This window comes from Canis lupus, chromosome 16 (assembly GCF_048164855.1).
Source record: "Canis lupus baileyi chromosome 16, mCanLup2.hap1, whole genome shotgun sequence".
Classification (NCBI taxonomy): domain Eukaryota; kingdom Metazoa; phylum Chordata; class Mammalia; order Carnivora; family Canidae; genus Canis; species Canis lupus.
The window spans coordinates 54,133,040-54,149,664 of record NC_132853.1 but is presented as its reverse complement, the minus strand read 5'-3'; the positions used below and the strand labels follow the sequence as shown (position 1 = coordinate 54,149,664).

The 16,625-nt window shown below is 51.9% G+C and overlaps 1 protein-coding gene across 1 annotated transcript; it reads left to right on the top strand.

The window, feature by feature from the left end:
• The first annotated feature begins 291 nt into the window (after positions 1 to 291).
• CPSF4L (cleavage and polyadenylation specific factor 4 like) lies at positions 292 to 7,349 on the top strand. The gene is given in 7 exon segments (XM_072782147.1): positions 292 to 397; positions 959 to 1,009; positions 2,586 to 2,645; positions 2,648 to 2,737; positions 5,865 to 5,959; positions 6,849 to 6,943; positions 7,292 to 7,349. Coding segments are annotated over 7 exon segments (555 nt in total).
• Positions 7,350 to 16,625: the final 9,276 nt, after the last annotated feature.

The window sequence follows — 16,625 nt, the reverse complement described above, 5'->3', positions numbered from 1 at the left end:
GGAGGAGCAGGGAGCCTGCGGGGCTTTGCTCCTCCTTCCCCTGCAGCACGTTCTGTACACCGTGTGGGGGCGTGGGGGCCCCCCCGGGGCGCCTGCACCTGCATCAGGTGGGAGTCGTGAGACATCTGTGCTTAGAGAGTCGCTTAGCTGTCACCTGGCAGCTGGCTCCCCCGGGGATGAGGGGGGCGGCATCAGACTGTGGCCCTTTAAGGGCCTCCGACGACAACGAGCTATATAGGGGCCACCTGCAGGGTCTTGGGTAGGTTTTGGCGGCCCCACAGGAGATGGAAGATGTAGGAGGTCATTGCTGGGCTGGAGCAGTTCACCTTCACCTTCGAGAAGGATGTAGAGATGCAGAAGGGCACTGGACTCCTCCTGCCTTTCCAGGGCATGGACAGTGAGTGAGGACAGGGTGTCAGCTGTCCCTCTGGGGGACCGTGAGGCATCCCCCTCCCCCTGTCTTCTCCGCAGGCCTCTCTGCTCAGCTCCCGATGGGGCCGCCCCTTCACTGTGGCCCAGTGGGGGGCTGGAGCCTGCCAACTGTGATTCCCAGCTTGGTCCCTCCCTTCTCAGGGTCTCAGGCCTCTTACGTCCTCTCCAGGACTCCAGGAAAATGGGGCTGACTCCCAGGCGGCCCATTTTCCAGACCGGGAAAGCAGAGAGACACAGGTGAATTGTGAGAAGCTGGGAGGGTCCACACTGGCCTCCTGAGCTCCCTTGGGCCTTGGGGCCCTCCGTCACCTCAGTCTCAGGGTTGGGGGGCTTAGGTGCTGAGGCCTCGAGGCTGGTCCTGGAGGCCAGCATCCAAAGAGCCAGGACTTGGGGGCCCCCAGGCCTCAGCCTCGGGGAAGGTCAGGGTCGCAGGGGGCGTGGGGGGGGGGCGCCACTTCCTGGGGAGGAAGAGCCCCTCCAGCAGCTGCAGCCTGTGAGGAAGCTACCTTCCTTTTTCCCCTTCCAGAGTGGGGCTTAGCTGTGTGCAACTTCTTTGCGAAAGGGCTCTGTGAGAAAGGTGGGTCAGCCAGAGAACCTGGCGGTGGGGGGGCGGGGGCGGCCACACCACAGGGGCTTCTGCTGGGCCTGGAATAGGGGGGAATCAGCAGCTGGGATTTCCCTGGCTCAGCCAGGGCCACCTGGGAGGGGACATTACCTTCTTCCCGCCTTGCTGGGGGTGGGACTGTTTTGGGGTCTCAGCCTGTGTGTTCCCAGGAGGCCCCCAGCTTTTTTGAGTTTCCTCCCGGCCAGGAAAGCGGCGCCCTTCTCTCCATCACCCCCTTTCTCATCCTCTGAATCAGTATGGGACCCGGTCAGCTGTCCTGAGTATTCTTTACGTCCTAAGACAGCCCTGGCCATTTCAGTCTCTGAAATGCTACCAACAAGCACCCCCTGTTTCTCCCTGACCCCGACCAAGCAAACCCCTCTCCCCACATACAGGAGGCCTGGCTCAAACCAGGGGGTCCCCACCTCCGGCTCTGGCCCACTCATAGGCTCTTCCTGTAGAAATTACACGGTTGGGCCAAAAGCCTTGCCTTCAGTCTGGGGGCCCCCATTCCCCCCATAGATCCAGGTTAAGCACCGCTGCTCTTGTGAATAAGTTTAGGACCCGTTTTTCAGATCCAAGTGGTTCTGCTCTTGGGAAGCTGGGAGGCCAGGAGGGGCCGGGCAGGGAGGGACTGCCCTGCACCTCGCACCTCATTTGTCTTGTCAGCCCTGGACGATGGGGTGAGAGGGAAGCCGGCTCATTGCTCACTCTTTGCACATGGCTCTGTGCAGCCAGGATGGAGCCCCCTCCTTGGGTCCTGCCCCCAAAGCAGTGTGGGTCACAGTAACGCTCCTCTGGCTCTGGTGGGGGGTCACACAGCAGAGCAAGTCACTGGCCCCGGCAAGGGGAGGGCTATTTACAAAGAACCCCATCCCGGCTTCCCTCCCTATCAGAGTCGGCCACACAGGAGGCTGCTCCTGCTCAGGAGCTTAGGAACCGGGGCGTCCTTCCTGCCGTTGGCAGTGCCCCAGTATAGGAAGATAACAGAGAGTTACAGACATTTCCACTTCTTTCAAGTTGTTTCAAAGCTGGCTCTCGGGTCAGCACCTTAGGTCTCGGGACTCAGGAAATACAACCTCTGGGGGAGTTTTTAAGACCTGGTTTGAAGAGGCCCTTAGGGAGCACGATGTGCCAGGGACCGTGCTGGAGGGAGGGAGGGAGCTGGAAGCATGGCTCTGCTCCCTGGCGGGGGGTGGGGTGGGGCACTCCGAACCTGGGGGCTGTCCTGATCCCCGGGGCGTCCTGGGGTTTGAGAGGGGTGAGGGCAGGCCAGCCAGAGAGCAAGGCTGGGCAAAGTAGCGGTGGTGTGAACAGCCACCTGTCAGGACTACGGGGCGTCCTCCGTGTCACCCTCCATGCCACCTCTGCCTGCACCCCCCCGTTCCAGCCTCCACGGGGGGAGGGGTGTCAGGGGATGGGACGGGGCTGTGGGGGTGCAGCTGGGGTCTGAGCCCCAGGCCTCTCCTGGGGAATTCTTCCCGGGGGCACTCTGGGTCCAGGCTGTGGGCTGGGGGGGGCCTCCCAGCTGGGTGCTGTGGGTCCCCAGGGAAGCTCTGCCCATACCGGCACAACCAGGGGGAGAAGATGGTGGTGTGTAAGCACTGGCTCCGGGCCTGTGTAAGAAGGGCCACCAGTGCAGTTTCTTGCACCAGTACGATGTCACCAGGATGCCCGAGTGCTACTTCTACTCAAAGTTTGGTAAAGCCCCTTCCTGGCTCTGCCCTTCCCCTGGAGGTTGGCGGTGGCGGCTGGGAGGTGGGTGGAAGTTGTGACAGCAGCGCTCAGAGGAGGCCGTGTGTGCCTCGGTGACAGACCAGACCAGACCAGGACACTCCGAGCCTCAGGCCTGCTTCTCCAGCCCCTGAGACACAGGAGAGCCAGTTTCACTGCCCTGCAGGCCCCCCCCAACCCCACCCCTGCAGCCCCAAGGGAAGGGGAGGGTGTGGCTGGCATCAAAGGCTGAATTGTTTCCCTCTGCAGTCCTGGTTTAATCACATACCCCGACTGTCCAGAAACAGGCCTGGATTGGGCCATCTCTCTGCCCCAGGGGGGTCCAGGCCAGGGGTCCCCAAACGGCAGGCATTTGGAAGCCACTTTCGCGATGCTTGTGAAACACACAGAGCACCTATGCCATTGACCAGTATCATTGTCTACTCTGTGGTCTTGCTATTATTAAGCCTTATTTTAAAAAATATATTTTATTCAGGATGCCTGGGTGGCTCAGCGGTTGAGCTGAGCGTCTTGCCTCTGGCTCAGGATGTGATCCCCGGGTCTGGGATCGAGTCCTGCATCAGGCTCCCCGTGGGGAGCCTGCTTCTCCCTCTGCCTGTGTCTCTCCCTCTCTCTCTCTCTGTGTCTCATGAATAAATAAATAAAATCTTAAAAAAATAAAATAAAATATTTTATTTGGGAGACACAGAGGGAGCAGGAGGAGGGAGAGGGAGAAGCAGACTCCTGCTGAGCAGGGAGCCTGACTTGGGGCTCAATCCAGGGACTCTGGGATCATGATCTGAACCGAAGGCTGACTCCCAACTGACTGAGCCCCTCAGGTGCCCCAATTAAGTCTTATTTTAGAAGAAAACTTTACATTGCTTCTGTAAGTGGAAAACTAGCCTCTCTTGTTGGCAACACAACGTAACTGTAAACATGCAGTCATGAGGTCCAGAAGCCATAGCCTCTAAAATTATCTTGTGTGGTCAGGTCTGGACCAGTGTCCTCCTTCCCTTGGCCTCAAGACCTCCTTCTGTCGTCCACAGAGCTGCAGAGGGGGAAGCCGGGCCACTTGCCACCTCATTTAAGAATGGTCTGTGAATGTGTTTCAGATCTCATAAGGTATCTTCCCAATAAAATTCTTCAGCTCTGTTCTTTCCAGAGCTGGAAGGAGCCCTAAGGATTATCTAGTCCAGTGCTTTTCAAGCTGTTCCAAAAGAGTGACCTGGAGGGAGAGAGCTGGCACAGTCTCCAGGGACCTCTTGAGACAGCTCCAGGGGTGGCTGTTCCTCATTAGAGCCCATGGCGGGGGTGAGGGGGAGGGTTGTGGGGGCAGTAGGGGCAGGCCTGGGTATGTGGGAAGAAAGCAAAACATCCTCAAAAAGCTCCTCCCAGGCCAACGCTCTGTGTCCTGCCTGCTTGGAGTTGAAGGTCAGCTACCCGCATGTGTTCTTTGGAAGGAAGGACAAAGTTTGCCCTGAGCCCCACTCCCCCGGTCACCGCCTAAACCTCTTTCATTTAAAAATGCTACTTACTAATTCCTTCAGTGAAACTTGGTTGGGTTTTCTTTTGGGACTCGGACACTGTGCTGGGAATGGGGATGGGGACAGGAGTAGGACCAGGTTCCCTTCTGCCCTCAAATGCGTCTCATCATGAGGGGTTACATGCAAATCACTGATGGTAGCGGGTAACCTCTGTTGCTGCTCTTGGAGTAAATGAGGGAATAGCTCTAAGGTCCTATCAAAGTAATTGTCGCTCTCCTTCGGAGTAAATTGCTCTGTATGGGACGTTCCGTTGGAAGGTGCTGGAGCAGGAAGGGGCAGCTGAAGGCGGCCAGGGTCCTTGGCCTGGCTGCTGGCTGCGTGCTTCTGAAAGGGACCTGGGTGGCTCTGCAGGGCTGAGTGCAGGGTGAGGTGCGGGGGCCACCTGCTGGCCGGCAGAGGAAGGCGGAGACGTGCACCCAGGCCAGGCCAGAAAGGGAGCCTTGCACAGGTGACTTCCCACCACCTGGCCTGTCCAATGCTCACCAGTCTTGGGGGTGGTGGGGGGTATGGTGGTGGTGGTGGTGGCGGCAGGGATGTCACTTCCATTCCTCTGAGGCCAGACCAGCACTTAAGCCCCTCGCCAATGTGAGGAGGCTGGGTGAATGTGGACATGGGATTTCCCCTGCCTGAGCCCTGGGGTCCTCGTTCGAGAGGTGGGAGGGCCGGGAGGGAATGATGGCTTAAAACTCTTCGGCATCCGGGGCACTCTTGTCCCGGGGAAACTGCTTTGCAGAAGCACAGCGTATAAAATAGACTCCGGAGCAGTTTGAAAACCAATGGGGTGAACACCGTGAAGTTCCTTTTGGTTCTGAGAAGTACCGAGTTGCAGATTTTTAAGGAGGATGAGACGGGAAGCAGTCACTGGTTCTCTACTTCAAATGAGGTGAAAAATGAGCTGAATCTTCCCCGTGGGCTCCTTCAAAGCCCCTGGGCCCCTAAGAGAAATCCAGGAGGGTTCTTGTCACAATTCTCAAGTGGTCTGGCTCCTTCTAGGGGACCTGAGTCCTGGCCCAACCCACAGACAGACTACAGTGCTGGGATACTACAGGGGTCCCTCTGTGTCTCGCCTAGCATCACCCCGGTGCCAACTTTGGAGCCCTGGGCACTGCTCTTGGCATTTCCGCCAAAAAGGACTGTGCCCCGATTCTGGGCGAATCGTCGGTCTCGTGGTGATGAAGCAGAGAGGGTTTTTCATCATGATTCGTCCACGATGTGTCTTCTTGGATCTGTAGCTGCTCGCTCTCTGGGTCTTTCCTCCCTACGTCTCCTCTCATTCCTTCCTCTCTGGTGGCCTCCAAATGCCTCCCGTTCCCATCCCTCCTCGGGCCCGGCCTCAACTCTTCCAGACGTGCTTATTCCTGCCCACGCCCTGCTTAGCCAGTAGTCTTGGGGTCCATCCTCCTTAGATTGCAGGGCGGATTAGAAAAAACCTTGTTGTCTTGGAGAAGCGGCCGATGACAGAAGGCAGGCCGGTGGCTTCTAAGGAAGGGCCAAGGTCAGTCCTGTTTGGGGCGGGCGGAAGTGACAATAAAGACTTCAAGAATGCTCTTTAAGAATGCCGGACTTTTCAGGTGATTGCAACAACAAGGAATGTCCCTTCCTCCACGTGACACCAGCCTTCAAGACCCGGGACTGTCCTTGGTATGACCAAGGTTTCTGCAAGGATGATGAGGCCCCAGTGGTAGGGAGCATTAGGTGATCAGGATGGGGCGGGGGGCAGGTCCCCAGCAGGGGAGGGAGGCATATTCCTGATGAGGCCCCGTGGGGCCTTCCCAACAAGCTCTTTCCCCTAGTTCCGCCCAGGGCCCGCTCTGCGACCTTCCAGCATTCAGCCTGGTGTGGCACGGGGCTGGCTTCCTGCAGCGGACTTCAGAATGTATCACCTGTGTGACTGGAACAAACTGCTGAACTCATTTCCTCACTTATGAAAAGGGGAAATGCCTCCCTCGGAGGGTTGCAGAGCCGCTCAGCTATAGGACCCCATGGGAATCTTGGCGCAGGGGCTGACCCACAGGAGACGTTTTAGTGCATTCTCTTCACTACTACTCTTACCTGCGTACCTGGGGCTGTGCTGCCACTGACGCTTGCTCCACCTACCCCAGGAAGAGGCAGGCTCCCCCCATCAGAGTCCCTGCTCTGAGTACCATGTGCTTGATCTTCCTTTATCTTCAGGCACATTGTTCTGAGGCCTCAGTGGTGTTGGTTTTGGGGGATTTTAGGGGAAGATAAGTAAGCTGTAGGGTTAGCCTTTCTTCAGTCGTAACTTCTAGAGCTAAGCAAAGACAGCAAATGACCATCTACAGCCATGCGGAGCCTCCAAGACACAGTGTATTAGGGACACTTCCAACGCCGCTACCCAGGACTGGCCAGCTGACCCCCACCCCAACGTATTCCGAGGTCACCTTTCCCCTCCCCGTCACATGGTTAGGAAGCAGCTGTTTGGGGCAGTCTGGAAGGTTCAGGGAGATTTATACACCCCTGATGTGGGGAGCCTATGACTGCCATAGCCTCCCGGTGAGCTCTGTCGTGTGTTTCTGGCTGTGCTTTGCCCGGCAGGGCCCCTGTGTAAGCAGCGCCACGTCCGTAAGATCATGTGCGTTAACTACTTAGTGGGCGTCTGCCCCAAGGGACCTCACTGCCAATTTGCACAGTAAGTATGACCCCTGCACCAGCAACTCCTGCCTAGTACGGGGCCTGTTCCCTGGCTTCTGGATCTAGATCTTTCCATACCTTCACTGGCCCGAGGTGGGAAGTGACGTGTCTGGCGAGCATCTGCCCAGGGGTCTCCTTGCTGGCTTACCCTGTGCACACACAGCCCCGTCCCCCGCCTGGTGCTGCACTAACTCCACCCCAGGCTGCTGATGTGTGTTCGTGCTGGGCACAGGCATAGAGCTCTTCACAGACTGTTCTAGAAATGACTAGAAACACTGAAGACCCGCCCCAACCCTCTGCAGTTCTTCTGCATCCCCTGGCTGGGGTATGGGCTCCTTCCCCACAGGGCTCAGGAACAGGAAATCTGCAGCCAGCTGGCACGGAGCATGCTAATGAGCAGGTGATGGGGGGCGGGGGGCTGGAGCCTGGCTGTAATCGGCTCTCTCTGTACTTCCCTCAGTCCCAAGATGAATCTTTTATTCAACTCGAGCTACACGAAGGTGAGTGAAGGCAGGGAGGCGCAGGCGCAGGTGTGTCTCGCTCCTTTTACAGCACATGCTCCCTGGGGAGCTCTCTCTCTCTGGCACCGCACTATGCACAGCCCTCACTCTCACATGATCTGCTCCAAGTACCCATCGTGGGAAAGGCACACGCCACCACCCAAACCCCCTTCAACCTCTGTAACCTCTGCTTCAGTCCTGTCAGCCCCTGAGGCTTTCCTTCTCCTTGGCTGGATAGCGTGCATGTGTTTGTGATTGTGTGCGTGTGTGTGTGTGTGTGTGTGTGTAAGTAATCTCTATTCCCAACACGGGATTTGAACTCACGACCCCGAGATTAAGAGTGGCATGTTCTACCAACTGAGCCAACCAGGTGCCTAATGTATGTGGTTTTAAAATAAAGAACAAGGGGCCCAGCCCTGGATTTGTGTTATCCTGAATCAGGGCCTTCCTGGTTGTGCCCAGTCCCTGTGGGAACATACACCCTCTCCCCGAGCGCCTCCCTACATCGGGGGCCAGCCAGCTACAGCCTGCAGGCCAAATCTGGCCACAGCCTGTTTTTGTACAGCCTGGCGCCTAAGAATGATTTTTAAAATAAGATCGTGGGGGAGTTAAAAAAAAAAAAAAGCAAACAAAAGAATATATTGTAACATAGGAAAATGAAACTGTCAGTTCTTGTAGCTTTACTGGATCAGGGCAAAACCCATCGTTTCCGTATCAGCCACAGCCCGCCTCACGCCTATGAGGGCAGGGCCGAGGGCCTGCAGAGCCACAGATCTTTAGTATCTGGTCTTCTACAGAAAGGCTCCGTGCCCCTTGATCTGGATGACTGAGTGTCGGGCTGCGGATGAGTCCGACAGAGGTCGACCCGGGCGTGGGAACAGGGCTCTGCTCAGGCCCTGTTGATCCGTGCGGTCCCACATCCGGTCCAGCGGCCGCAGGGAAGGCGGCGCGGGCTTGGGGAGGGTGCCCCCTACTGCTCCTGCCTGGGATCTCTGCCAGAAGGTGGGAAGCCTCTTCAGTGACGGTGGGGCAGTTCACAAACCTGACTCTACTTCCCATCAGGAGGCATGCCTTTGGCAGCTAAAACTGTAAATAAAGGCCTCTGGAAACCTGGTTTCCACCTAAACCCCGGCCAGGGCCTCCGCCCTCGGTGTAAAGTCACCACATCTGCACAGAGGGAATGTCTGCAGCGTTTCCTCCTGACCTTATCAGCAGCTTGTCCACTGGCCATGGGGCTCAGCACCTGCTGCTTCTGCCTGGGAGCCTCGCAAGCCCCCTTCCCCGATGGCCTGCCTGCTTCCCCACCCTCAGAGGAGACCTCAGGAGCACCGGGTCTCCTACCACTTGGGGCTCAGGGCACAGGAGCAGGGCCCGTGCTACAGGGTGGGTAGCTGCGGACAGACCTTGCTACTGCCACGTGTGTGGGCGTGGGTGGTGGGGAGGATGGGGTGAGCAGCTGCAGCGTGTGACTCCCTTTCGGTTGGGTAAGAACACACTGAGGTGTAGGACTGAATGAGGGGAGTGGGGGGGCACCGGTAACCCAAAGTTCCTGCTAGGTCTCTACAACCTCATCTGACTCACATCCCTGGCCAAACTTTTTCTTTCTTTAAAAGCTCTAAGTTAAACGGCTTTCACCTTATTCTTTGCTTCCTACAAATTCTGAGTTCATATATACTGTCCTCAAGATCTGTGGGGTGGGCAGGGTTTGGTGAGAAAGGGGATGTAGCACCTTGTTTTTCTGGTTTTGTTGTGGATGGGTTTTTTGGTTTTTTTTTTTTTTTTGCTATTTTCTGGTTTATCAGGAAGAAAAACATAACTTCATGAGATAATGTCTTCATTGTCCTGTGCTTCTGACTTCTCTATGCTGTAAGAGAAAGCTCCATCAGAAAAGGGAAGGGAGCAGAGCTCTTGCCTTTCTCATGCATTTGATGGTGGGGACATCCAGAGCCCTGTTCCTTGGGAAAGTGATGCTGGTTTTTCTCTCCAAGTCTTTCGGGCCTGAAATGGAAGTTCCTTTAAGAGAGAATCCATCAAATTCCTTAGAATGACAGCTAATTAGCTCTTATGGTTCCCTAGACAGTTTTGGGTATTTCTCTGGGGATTTGATTTACAAAAAGTCACTCTATTAATCTTTCTCTTTTAGTGTCGAAAAATGGGCCATTATGCCAGCCAGTGCAGTAAGACTCCAACAGGTAGGAGTTACCAAAAAATAAAAAAAACCCTGGTCTGTGCAGTAACTGAAGACCTCCCAGTGAAGATACCCAATGGTCATCCTGTGGGATCCTCTGTTCCCAATATCCCAGTGAGCCCTATTGTCGTCCTGAACAGGGTGTGAGATGCGGAAGTAGTAGCCTGCTGCACACAGGCTTATTTCCTCTCATCTTACAATGAACGAGCTGCTAAAAATACGACAAGCCTGGAGGCAGATGGACTGTGGTAGGACGAGGTATCCATAAAATGGGGGAGCAGAATGTATGTACACCCCAAACTCAGGTCTGTGGGAAATGCAAGCATTACACTTTGCACAGCTCCTGTACACTTTGCCACAGACAAGCCTGGGCTGCATGCAGCAATTCTTGTGCATATGGCCTCACCTGCTGCTATAAACTAGTGATTAAATCCAACGGTTTTCTTTAGCATGACAGCTGCTTCCCTGTATGGCTTACTTAAATTTAAGGCTATATTTTGTGCATGCCTTATGTGAGGAGTTTTGGGGAGAGAGCTGGTACAAACAAGGCTTTTCTTGGGGGAGGCGAGGGAGTGACATAGACCATTTAATGCCATACTATCTATGCTGATGCCTAAGTCAGATGGCAATGCGATTTAATCCACTGGGAGAGGAGTGGGGAGGCTAAGTCGAGCCTTTTGGGGAAGCAGAGAAAATAGTAGGTGTGTGGTAGGACTGGCACCGGCCACCTCCACCTTTGGCAGATGGAGACAGCTGCCCGGCCCACCCAGAGATGGAGGGTAAGGTGACAGAGCAGTCTAAAAGAATGGTGGCCCACAGCAAGGCAGCTCCTGAGACAAATGCCACAAAACAATGGAGGCAGACCACTTAATCTCAATCCTCAGCTTTTTCCTGTGAAAAATGAGCATGGCACCTGCCTCACGGGATGGTCAGAAGGATAAAATGAGAGCATGCAGGTAAAGAACTTTGCACAGCGCTTAGCTTTGACAGAGCGGGCACCCAAATGGCAGCCAGACTTTAGTGTGGGTTGTGTAGGGTCTTCCTCGCTTGGTTCACGTTTAGAATCTGATGCCACAGAAGTTGCAGGAGAGCTGTTATAATTTAATTCCTGCTGTATGTCAGCCTTAGCTGGAAATCACTGATACCGGACTTCTCATCTTACCAAATCTCTGCCAGGTAGGTATGACCATCCTCACTGTACAGTTCAGACCATCCAAGGAGGCTCCAGTAAGCTAGATAACTTGCCCAAGGCCACACCCACCCATCTCAAAGGTGAGGGTCTGGAAGAGGCAAATAGTAAGAAGGGGATTAAAAATACATATTTAAAATTTTTTTTTTGTTATGAAGAGTGGTAGTAATCACATGTAGGAGGAACACAGGGAGCAGGGTAATTAGGATGATCTATATAAATCAAGATAAAAAGGACTATGAACAGTGGCAGCAGATAGGGTTTCCCATAAGGAGTAAAATAACCCACAGCTAACAAGCTAACTGCTAACATAACCATCGATTCTAACAGCCAAATCTTTTAATGTGCATTAGAAAAAAGTACTTTCTCGGGGATCCCTGGGTGGCGCAGCGGTTTAGCGCCTGCCTTTGGCCCAGGGTGCGATCCTGGAGACCCGGGATTGAGTCCCGCGTCGGGCTCCCGGTGCATGGAGCCTGCTTCTCCCTCTGCCTGTGTCTCTGCCTCTCTCTCTCTCTGTGTGGCTATCATAAATAAATAAATAAATAATAAAAAAAAAAAAGAAAAAAGTACTTTCTCTAGTACACTCTATTTCAGATATTCTCATTCAGGCTTAAATTCCGGTAGCTAACACTGGGGATAACCCACCCTACACAGACCACAAGAGTACAGCCAGGGCTTTCAGGCCTGCCTACAAGTATTTCCAGCCTTCCAGAATGGGACCCCCGCCCCCCTCCTCGTGAGTCTTCTCCAAGGTGGACAGGAAGGTGGATGTGGATTGTTTGTATGGCTTCTCTGCATGCTGCTGGAAGACTTGTTTGGGAACTCAAGCTGCTGCCATGGAAGCAGAGCCTAAGCACTGTTGCTGACCTAAAGGGAGCCCCTGCCGGTGTCGTGGAAGACATGTAGCAGCATTTTGGGAGACAAAATTGAGGCTGTTTATCCTGGTACATCAAATCAAGAGCATTCCTGACTTTTCTTGGCTTTGTGAAGAGATGAGCAGTTACTCCTGCCTCTTGTCTGCGGACACTGGCTTCTGCAGGTCAGGCTCACTCATCTATAATACCAGTTTTGAAAAGAATCTCTAGTCTTTCTGGATGAAGCCTTGCACCCGCAACACTACATACGTGACTGGGACTGGCTGTGCAAATGAACTTCTCTTGGAGGGATATTTGCATACATGAGCAATACATGTATCTTCATAAACCAGGTTTATGTTACGACTGCAAGCTGGTGTTATGGAGCATAATCCCTTGATCGCGTAGTTTGTCTGGACCTGAATCCAGGAAAAGAATCAACGGTTATCAGCTGACCTCAACAACTCAGACTATTTGGAACTTTATAAAGACATCCTTAAAAGACGGGATGAAAGGTCTTCAAGCATCCTCCCATCCCAGATGGCATCAGCGAGCGGACAGGTACTCTCCCTCTCCAGCTGTGGGCGTTACTGAGGAATCCGGAGACCCTGCCAAGGGCTACCTCAGAGTCCCCTGGACCATTTAAGAATCCACGCTCGGTTATCAAGTTCAAAGGCCTCAGTTAAGACTCTTTCTTCATTTTCTTCTTTCCTGCTACATGGGAGTTAGGATTCTTGGTATGGACCATGTCAGATTAAACATTCTCTTTTGAGTGCAGGATCCCACCTTTGTCTTAAATTTGGCAAAAAAACAGCAGCTATCCTTTTAGGACCAGTGGGATCATGATTACGTAGTTTACTCTTCTCATTAAGGAACTTATCTTCAGGGATGAAAAATATTTTTCATAAATGAAACCGTTACATTGGTCTAGCATTTTTTTTAAAAGATTTTATTTATTTACGAGAGAGAGAGAGAGAGAGAGAGAGAGAGAGAGGGCGGGGGGAGAGGCAGAGACACAGGCAGAGGGAGAAACAGGCTCCCCACAGGGAGCCTGATGTGGATCTCGATCCCGGATCCCGGGATCACGCCCTGAACCGAAGGCAGACACTCAACCACTGAGCCACTCAGGCATCCCACTGGCCTAGCATTTTTTTAAAGATCTTATTTATTTATTCATGAGAGACACAGAGAAAGAGAGAGAGAGAGAGAGAGAGAGAGAGAGAGAGAGGCAGAGACACAGGCAGAGAGAGAAGCAGGCTCCATGCAGGGAGCCTGATGTGGGACTCGATCTGGGTCTCCTGGATCAGGCTAAACCACTGAGCCACCCGGGCTGCCCTAGCATTCTGATTCTGACAAGAGTCTACAGTAGTGCTAAGTGTTCTTGATAGCAAGTCAGTCTTGGGGCATCTCCGAGCTGCCCCTCAGGGCCACCACCGCACTTCTGTGTTGTGGGCAGCACCAGGACACTCAAGGTTCTAACTCAAGAAAGGTTTTTGTTTTTTTTTAAAGATTTTATTTATTTGACAGAGTGAGCACAGTTGGGGGGGGGGGGGCGGGGCAGCAGGAGAGGGAAAAGCAGGCTTCCTGAGCTGGGAGCCCGATGAGGGGCTTGATCCTTGGACCCTGAGATTATCACCTGAGCCAAAGGCAGACACTTAACTGACTGAGCCATCCAGGTATCCCCTCAAGAAAAGGGTCTACTACTGGGCAGCCCGGGTGGCTCAGTGGTTTACCACCGCCTTCGGCCCAGGGTGTGATCCTGGAGACCCGGGATCGATTCCCACGTCGGGCTCCCAGTGCATGGAGCCTGCTTCTCTCTCTGCCTGTGTCTCTGCCTCTCTTTCTCTCTCTGTGACTATCATAAATAAATAAAAATTAAAAAAAAAAACTAGTTTTTTTTTTTTAAGATTTTATTTATTTGTGAGAGACACAGGCATACACAAACAGGCTCCCTGCGGGGAGACTCAACCCAGGAACTCTGGCATCATGCCCTGAGCCATACAGGCTTCCCCAAAACTGTAGCTTTCATTTTGAAAGGGCTTTGTGTCCATCCTTTGCAAATGCCCTTTAAGAGCGGTACCTGGAGAGGAATGCTCCCTCCACTTCCCCCTTTGTTCTCAGTCTAGGTCTGAAACCCTTCCAGCTGCCAAGGTGGCGGAGAACACCAGATAGCCTTACGCCCACTTCCCCAGACCCCTCAAGCAGGCCTCAGCAGGCTACAATGGCCTGTGGCAGGGTCCAGGCCACTGCCTGTTTTGTAAATAAAGTTTCCCTGAAGCTCAGCCCTGCTCCTTTGGTTAGGTGTTGCCTACAGCGGCAGAGCTGAGTAGTTGTGACAGAGACCAAGGGGTTTGCAAAGTTGAATCAGGTATGACCATGTGTGGCCCCTGCCCTAGAGGGGTGGGACCCTCCCAGTAGCCTCCTTTGGAGTGTTGACGGCAACTTGGGAATCACTGTTCTAAAATGTTTCTGTCCTGGGTCTCCAGGATCGCGCCCTAGGCCAAAAGCAGGCGCCAAACCGCTCCGCCACCCAGGGATCCCCAAGTTTTTGGAATTTCAATGAACTTAGTAATATTGGACTAAGATAACCAAAAGTAGCACTCTTTTCCTCAACCATGAATTTTTCCTTATGGAGAAGTCTAGTATACCTTTCCCCTAACCATGAGAAATTGATGCAGAATTAAATTACTCCCATTGGGGATAATTAGAGACCAGGGACTGGGAATAGAAAAGGTAGATAAAGCAGAAGATAGAGCCAGAATTCAAGTTTTGAGGGGAGAAAGATGTGCAAATACATACTGGCCTTAGAACAGCACACCCCCTTTCTTGTAGTTTTGAAGGAGCTGGGACCAAACAGGGATGGGTGTCCTGTATTTGGCAAGAGGATATTACAAGCAAAGCTACTATGTTGTGTGTGTGTAAAATAGACGGGTAGATGTAAACCTATCTATGATCGATAAAATCACCCCCGTGATGGAAAAGGGCCTGGAGCAACAGTTACCCACCCGTGCTATCTAGATCATGCTTCCTCAAAACCTTTTCTAGCTAGTAACTAGATCTATCTTTTTCTATCTATCTATCTTATCTTGACAGATCTATCTTTTTTTGTCAAGTTACGTCCAGGGGCCAAAGCAGAAGCCTTCAAATTAGAAAAAACACTGAACATTTTGATGGGAGAAAGAGACACAGAAAACTCACCAGCCAAAAACAACCCTAACAAAGTAAAAGGAATGTCGGGAGTATTTCACTGAAATTCTTAGGAAGTGATGGGGTGGGATTCTGAAAGTTTCCAGGAAGAGATGAGAAACAGAAACCATTTGCTCATTATTATACTCACTTAAGAGGTATAAAAAGTGATTTAAAATTCTGTTCAGTGTGCCATTTCATTTTAATCAGCTTAAGGACATACTAAGGATTTTTTCCTAGGCTCACCTGCAACTCTGAATCCACCCGTACTTTTTAGGTTTCTCATGCCTGCCAAGATCTAGTCAAGGACCCCAAAGACCCTGATGCAAGCCCATTTTCTGCCACTCCACATACTATTCTGTATCAGTACATATGTAGCCTGGTATCCCATGTGGATGAATAGGAAAATGCCAAAGCTTAGAAAATAATTATAGGGAGAAAGAGTTAAAAGATTCAGTATTTCCTGAGAATTAAGAAATACTTAAAAAATTTTAGTGACCTCTATTTAATCTTCATGCCTCCCTGAACACCAGCAGCCTTTAAGAGCAAAGTCTTTTCAGTAACTGTGCCACTCCTGAGAGCCAGCCGAAGAAATGTCCACACAGAACGAGACCTTCCACGTGGTAAGAACTGACTTCGTATAGAACTGTTTTAGATCCCAATAATTTTATTCTTTTCACTCCTTCCCCAACCCCCAAACCATTTTACATTGTTAAACATGCACCGCAGCTGCCTCTACCGCACGCTCCCCGCAGCCTCCGAGCTTCCTTACATGGTGTCCACGTCGTCACTTGCGCCAGCGCTGCAGCTCTTTGGATAAACAGAGAAGTGTAAGGATCCAAGGGGCCACTCCTAAGGACTGTTTCTGCCTTTTGCCTGTATAGATCATTCTGGGTCCCTTCTGTTTTCTAGGTTTAGAAATAAAGTCTTTGGTGCAACTAGAAATGTCTGCTTCCCTTTCTTCAATTCAAAGATGTGAAAAACTACCTCTGGTATCAACCAAGTTGAGCCCTTTCAGACAGCTAAGCCTTTAGGGGGAAGCCTTTTCCCTGGGAAAGAAGTCAGTTGAGGTTTTAGGAGTCTCTGTTCATGCTGGACTGATCGGAAAGGAACCCCTCTTTGTCACAAACGGACAGGTGTGTCACATGATACCTACCAGGTGCCCAGCAATCCTATTTCTGCTGCTTGACCTGCTTTCCCAATTACTAGATACCCAATCAGTCCAAAAATCCAGTTAGTCATGTCTTATTTTTTAATTAAAAAAAATTAGTATTTTAGGTAGGCCTCATGCCCAACATGGGGCTTGAACTCATGGCCTTGGGATTAAGAGTCATGTGATTCACCGACTGAGCCAGCCGGGAACCCCAAGTCCTGGTATTCCAGAAATCCTATTAACCATTTATGAATTTTATTGGTACTAATGGTTTTCTTGTACTTTCACACTGCAAGTTTTCAGAAAGCATCTGGACTTTTTTTACCTGAAAAAAATACTAGGCTTTTTTGATATTCTGCTATATACAGTAGCATATTTTTTATAAGGCAATACTTAAAAAAAAATGAGAAAAGTTTTCTTGAACTAAAAGAGAAATGAAGTCCAGATAGTTTTCCTCCTGGTAAGACCTGACTCAAGCTGAAGCTCCTAACTAGAAGGGTGTTATTGCGTTTTAGATGGTGAAAGTAATGTTAATGAAGACTTCTGTGACCCTTAGACACATGAGTGACAGCTGTATTGTTTCTCCCCCTCTCTTGGGATATAAAGCTGT